The sequence below is a fragment of the Poeciliopsis prolifica genome, unplaced genomic scaffold, assembly GCF_027474105.1.
Source record: "Poeciliopsis prolifica strain line A6 unplaced genomic scaffold, Auburn_PproV2 SCAFFOLD003, whole genome shotgun sequence".
In the NCBI taxonomy this organism is placed as follows: domain Eukaryota; kingdom Metazoa; phylum Chordata; class Actinopteri; order Cyprinodontiformes; family Poeciliidae; genus Poeciliopsis; species Poeciliopsis prolifica.
Window position 1 is genome coordinate 10,084,295 of NW_026562378.1, and position 6,000 is coordinate 10,090,294.

Below are 6,000 nucleotides of genomic sequence, written 5' to 3' on the forward strand. Positions count from 1 at the left end.
AAGGCGTTCTTCTCGTGTCGACTGTGTTATTACCTCCATTCACAATATTTCTTGACTCCAAATACAGCTGGAGTATTGAGTCATCTCACCGCTGAGGATGGCTGACGAGCAAAAATAAATAAATAAAAGCAGCTTTCTTTTATGTGGGAAAGAGCATGGAGACTGTTCCGTTTGGGCTTTTTAACTCCATTATCATTAACATCATTCATCAGTTTAATAATTCCTTCAAAGACAAAAAAAAATACAGGTTAAAAAGTTTGTGCTCATTCAACGTTTCCAAACCTCAATGAAATTTTTATTTCTTTTTTTTGTCTTTTTTACTGTAGCAGCGCCATCTGCTGTAAAATATAGGGCACTGATTCAATCATGAGAGTCCTCCACTTACTTACTGATATTTCCTTTCTCATTCCAGCAAAGTGAAACAAAGGAGGAAGAGGAGAGAGGAGGCACTCAGGAGCTGTCGGAGGAAGAAGTCCGGGCCAAGATAGAGTCGTACAACTCTCAGGTGTCTGAAAATGGCATGAGTCTGGTAAGTTCTGGAAACCATCAAGTCTAATTATAGATGAATGGAAAAAGTACTATGTTAATTTATTTATTACATTTGTTTCTTCCTTGTGGTAAAGGAATGCAAACGGATGATTTAGAAAAACATAAAAGAGTATGTTGCGTTAGTATGTGTTCGAAAGAAGCGTTGTCATCCTGTCAACTAATAAGGTTGATTAGAATTGTTACTTTGTGCTGTTTAGCAGCACATTTGTACTATTTGATGTAAATACTGGAGGAAAGCAGGTTATTTTTTTGTGAGGGAAAATAATAATATTATGAAAAATTGGTAGTATTTTGTGAAATCAAGTGAATATCAAATGAAACTGTGCAGTTTCACAACTTAATGGAATCACCTTTAGATTTTATGAGTGTCAGCCCTCAGCTTGGTAATATTAGCAGACATTCTCCAAATTGTCAGATCAGGAGGACGAGTCTTGTTGTCAGCGCTCTTCTAAGGACTCCACCGACGTTTTCAGTTCTGAACTTTGACTAGCCCATTCAAATTTCTTCTTTTCTTCCCATTAAGTCTTTCATGTGTTGGAATGAGTGCTGCCGGTGTTATGTAGCAGAAGTCTTAACAGCCTGAAAAGATTCAGATTTACTGGATCATAACACAATTTCCGTTAAGGTTTTGGGAGATTATATGTGGGCCAGTACCAGTTGAAATTATTTGTCGGCTTCTCTGCAACTTCCTTGACCAATTTATGTTTCATGTTTTTCATTCATTTTGTATAAAGTCCAGTTTTTTAACGCTTATCACCTCTTTGCATATCATTGCTTTAGCAAAAGGATTCAAACAAACAAATGTCAGGAATGGTCCAGCCAGCTCAACTCTATGGTTAATCAGTTTTATAATATCTGATGGCAGATGTGAATTTGATAAGATTGAATGTGGAACCTTAATCCGATGTTGCTTTTACAACATAAAGGCATAAGTGACACATGTTTATATGACATGTTTACTTCCAGGTTTTAGAAAATACTGTCCTCGGATAAATGTGTGATTTTTGCTTTGAATTTTGCTTAATGTCTTTTAAAATATGCTAGAAAAAGGTTTAGGAATGATTTATCATGCTCTTGATGTTTATGACAGAAAATCAAATGCATTTTTTCAGGAGTCTGTGCACTTTTGAAAGTCACCGTTTGCAGATATGGAAACAATTCTGTCACATGGAATTTCAATTTTTTAGTGAACTCATATTTTTTTCCTGTTGATCACAATTAAACGTTGGACTTTTTTTTCTGACTGCAAAAGATAGTTTCATCGCTCATGTATGTACATTTTTTAGCAGTATTTAATTCCTGCTAAAGAACATATTTTAGTTCTGAACTCTCCCCTTTGTTGCCATTTTTCCGTTATGTGCTTCAGGCTGCAGACGGGTCTTTCACCGGCTTCATCAAGGTCCGCCTGCGACTCAGTCGGCCGGTCACGGTGGAGGGCAACCGGGGGCGCGCCTTGTCAGAAGACCAGGATGGAGAGCAGGAGGAGCGTACAGAAAAGCGGACGTCCTTTTACTTACCATGCGACTGTGTGAAGCAGATCCACATCGGCTCTCTGACCACCACCAGCGAGGTGATACAGGGCCTGCTGAAGAAGTTCATGGTGCTGGACGATCCTCGCAAGTTCGCATTGTACAGGCAGACGCACAGAGACGGACAGGGTGAGGAAAAGACCCCGCATATGTTATTTAATGCAAATTATGCCCAACAAATCCCTGATTTTTGTTTTTTTTCTTTTTTGTTATTGTCCTGGTACAGACTTGTTCCAGAAGCTCCCTCTGTCTGAACATCCTCTTGTCCTACGGTTGATAGCAGGACCAGATCCTGAGCAGCTCACCTTTGTCCTAAAGGAAAATGAGACTGGAGAGGTTGAGGTGAGGGAGCCTTGAAACACGTACAATCATGCAAATATAATGCTTTCCAAGAGAAGAGCTTTCTCTTTGTCACATTTTGTTACATTACAACCGAATTTGGTTGCAGTATTTTATTAGGATTTTGTGTAACAGACCAACAAAGGGTAGTGCAATAGTTTAGAAAATTCTGAAAAGCATGGTTTGGTCTATAATTTAATAAGATCCTAATGAAGCCCATTGAGATTGAGATTCTTGTAAAATGTGGAAATGGACTATGAACAAAGCTGTGTGCATGTGCATTATCTTTTCATGCAGAGGCAGAGTTTTATAAATTCAAAGTGAAAACAAGAGTCTGAATTAAAAAGAGGCTGTAAGAGTGAACTCATGTCCTTCCTTGATTTCGCTCTTCATTCCACAGTGGCACGCGTTCTCTGTCCCCGAGCTTCAAAACTTCTTGGTCATCCTGGAGAAAGAGGAGGCAGAGCGCGTGCGAGCTGTGCAGCAAAAGTACACCATTTACCGACAGAAGCTGGAGCAGGCCCTTCAACAGCACAGCCCTTGACCCCTGACCCCGACCCCTGATGTCTCCGACCCGGGGATGCACGGACCTTTAGGACACCATGTGATCTGAGTTCAGAGAGCGGAGCCTGAGCTGAACTTACCTTTGGACTCCTCGTCGACAAACGTTCAGACACAGACAAGAGACACACTGATGCATATACTTTCTCAGGTCGTACGCAGGCTCCCTTACAGGCTCCACAACCGGATCAGGACAACAGTTGTTTACCCTGCCAAGGAAGATCTGGAACTGCAACCTTCTTCTTGAGATCTCTTTTATGACTGATGTGAATCAGCAAAGTTTCTTAAACTTTTCCCTTCTCTTCTGCTACTACAACAAGTACTGCTGCTGCTGCTACTGCAAGTGTTACTTATGCATGAGTCTCTCAGCTCATCTGCCCTGCACATAGGATTAGGATTAAAACAGAAGGCATGATTACTTTTAGCTGGATCGAGCTGGAGCTGAAGGACAATCATACGGTGTGTTTGTTTTTCCTAGACATGACGTGTCTGATGTCATCTGATGTAATTTTTTTTTTCTGGATTTGCCAATTTGATCAGGAAACGTCATGAAACAGAATACTTGATTTGCTTTCAGTTCACTGAACAGAAAGCAGAATTAGATCCATTCGACCTCTTACTGTCCACCACAGCAGCACAATGCTGCTGCCACCATGTTCTTAGTAAGTGTTTACATATGTTCACCCATACATGAAATGATCTGAAAGTAAGAAAGATGCTTGTCGTTTTTCTCCTCTAATTCACTCAGTCCCAACATGTCCACTGATGCCAGATGTTGTTAGTTTTTTCCCTTTTTTTGTTTTTGTTGGTTTTGCTGTTTAAATCCACAACTAAGAACCCTGGAGTGATGATGAGATGAGGCTCTTATGCCTTTAGTTGCAAGCAAACCCTTGCTGTTTGGGGGTTGTTTTTGAATGAGAGAGGACGTTTTCACCTCCTGACTTTTACAAGGAGGATTTCAATTGAATTGGAGGTGGTGGATTTAAAAAGAAAAAAAAATCAGCTTCTGTTTTGCACGTCTTGATCCAGGCCACAACTCTGAGGCTGGGCATGAATTTTAGTTCATTTTCTGACCCCTAAAAAGGAACAAAAATATGTAAAACAAATAATAATGGCTTTGATATGTTTGGAATGCATATAAATTGTGTAGACACTGGAAAAAAGAGTGAAAAGATTTAACGTTGTTGCTAATATGATTTCTTTTATTTTTACATAATTTCCACTGGTGTGTGTGCGCATGGTCATCCTGCGTAGAGAGGATCCATTAAACACTCTTATGTTTGTTATAATCCTCAGATAAGTGAGGCCTGCTGTCCATGAGCACATACTTCCCTGTAAAACCCACACCTGTGTGTTCCCATCCTCACCACCCGAGCTGTTCCTGCTGGCAGTGCCTTTTGTCCCATGTGTTTTCTGCATTAACGTGGGTTTCAGCACACATTCAGGTGCCTGATTGAGTTACAAGTGTGGATCCTTCTGCTTGTGTGCGATTTTCTGGAATGGCGTTGGTTTTTATTTGTACTTTTTTTTCTTTTAATCCCCATTTTCAGAATGCTCCTCTTTTCCCTCCGCAAATCCCATGTGGGAGTGTGTGTGCATGTTTGCGTGTGCATGTGCGTGTGTGTGTGAGCGTTTTATTTATTTCATGGTTCACAACCATCCGTGTGAAATTATGTATAGGGTGTTGCTTTATTTTTGCAATTTATTTAGTTTTACTTGTACAACTGTGTATAAATAGGACTAGACCTGTACAGAAATTTAAATGAAATAAAAGGTAACCTCTTTATTGAAATGTGTTTGTTTAAACAGTTGTTTTGCTTCACATTCGTATCGAGCTGCATTCAAAGATTCCTAATTAAGTGTTAGTATGTTTATTTTGGTCAGTGACTCAGCTGTGCACCATCTACTAGATCCCTGGTGTAGTTTGGTCATGAACCTCAGAAAGTGCTGATCTGCCTGTCATGAGTTCCTTCTGAAAACCCCACTTGCACTACTTTCAAACCACCAGCAGGTGGCGAAACCTCATCTAAACCACAAGCACCATCTGTACATGCTGCATGCAAGCTACAGCTGTTCGTCCTACTTCGTGTTTTCTTTTTTTATCTGCTGACAGAAAACCCTAGAGCAGCAGTGCCTTCTTACAATGCACTGAGCTTCCCAAATTACTGCGATGATGTCAAAAGCTGATGTGGCTCTCCGCCCAGGGTGGCCTCACTTTTGTAAGAAGGGCGGAAGGGGGATGGTTGCAGCAGCTCAGTGATGTGTCTGTGCACATCAGAGATGGCCAGTTATGCGGAACTCGGTGCTTGAACTTTCAAGTCAGCTCTAAACTAAAGAAGTTTTTTCTTCCTGCATCTGATTATCTATGGTTCTATAAAAATACATAAACTAAGCCGGATCTCCACTGAATGTGGATTATGTGAACAAAACTTAAGATCATGAAACTTTTATTCTACTTGTGAACAAAAGAGACTTTAATGAGCATGAAAAGCACAACAGACACGCAATTCATTCATAAAATGAAGTCAATATTTTTTAAATCTTAATGTCTCTGACAACTTACGTAAAATGTAATGCTTAACTTTTTGCAGACTTGTGTGACAGATGATCAAAGCAACATAACCTTGACTTTTTGTTGGGAGGTTGGATTTATTTAAATAGAGTAGATTATAAAAAATTCCCTTGGATCTTTCCTTTAAGTCTTTTTAGATTTTTACACAAAACATCCCCCTGTTAGATATACACATGAATGGTAAATGTCCTGCGATAGATGACTTCAAAACCTGGTATGAAGTGGAGACTGGGTGAAATAACCAGCACCTCAACATTTCCCATTTCTTGTGTCCATGATAAAAAGAAACATTATTCAATTGCACTGCATGTTTTTATGTAGAAGTGATTTACAAATTCAAAGTCAGAAAAATAAATAGAAATAAAATTCAAAGATTGAAATATAAACGTTACTAACCAATCACAATCGTGATTGATAGTTTAATATTGAATCTCAGTTAAATTATCTGAA

The 6,000-nt window shown here is 39.5% G+C and overlaps 1 protein-coding gene across 3 annotated transcripts in view; it reads left to right on the forward strand.

Annotated features, from left to right (window-relative positions):
- rassf5 (Ras association domain family member 5) overlaps nucleotides 1–4,774 on the forward strand; it is a 30,410-nt gene extending 25,636 nt beyond the window's left edge. For all 3 annotated transcript variants that reach the window (XM_055027207.1, XM_055027208.1, XM_055027209.1), the window contains 4 exons: nucleotides 413–529; nucleotides 1,916–2,207; nucleotides 2,305–2,420; nucleotides 2,818–4,774. In XM_055027207.1, the coding sequence (XP_054883182.1) occupies nucleotides 413–529; nucleotides 1,916–2,207; nucleotides 2,305–2,420; nucleotides 2,818–2,961 (669 nt within the window). In that variant the 3' untranslated portion in view covers nucleotides 2,962–4,774. The remainder of the gene's footprint in view (nucleotides 1–412; nucleotides 530–1,915; nucleotides 2,208–2,304; nucleotides 2,421–2,817) is intronic.
- Nucleotides 4,775–6,000: the final 1,226 nt, after the last annotated feature.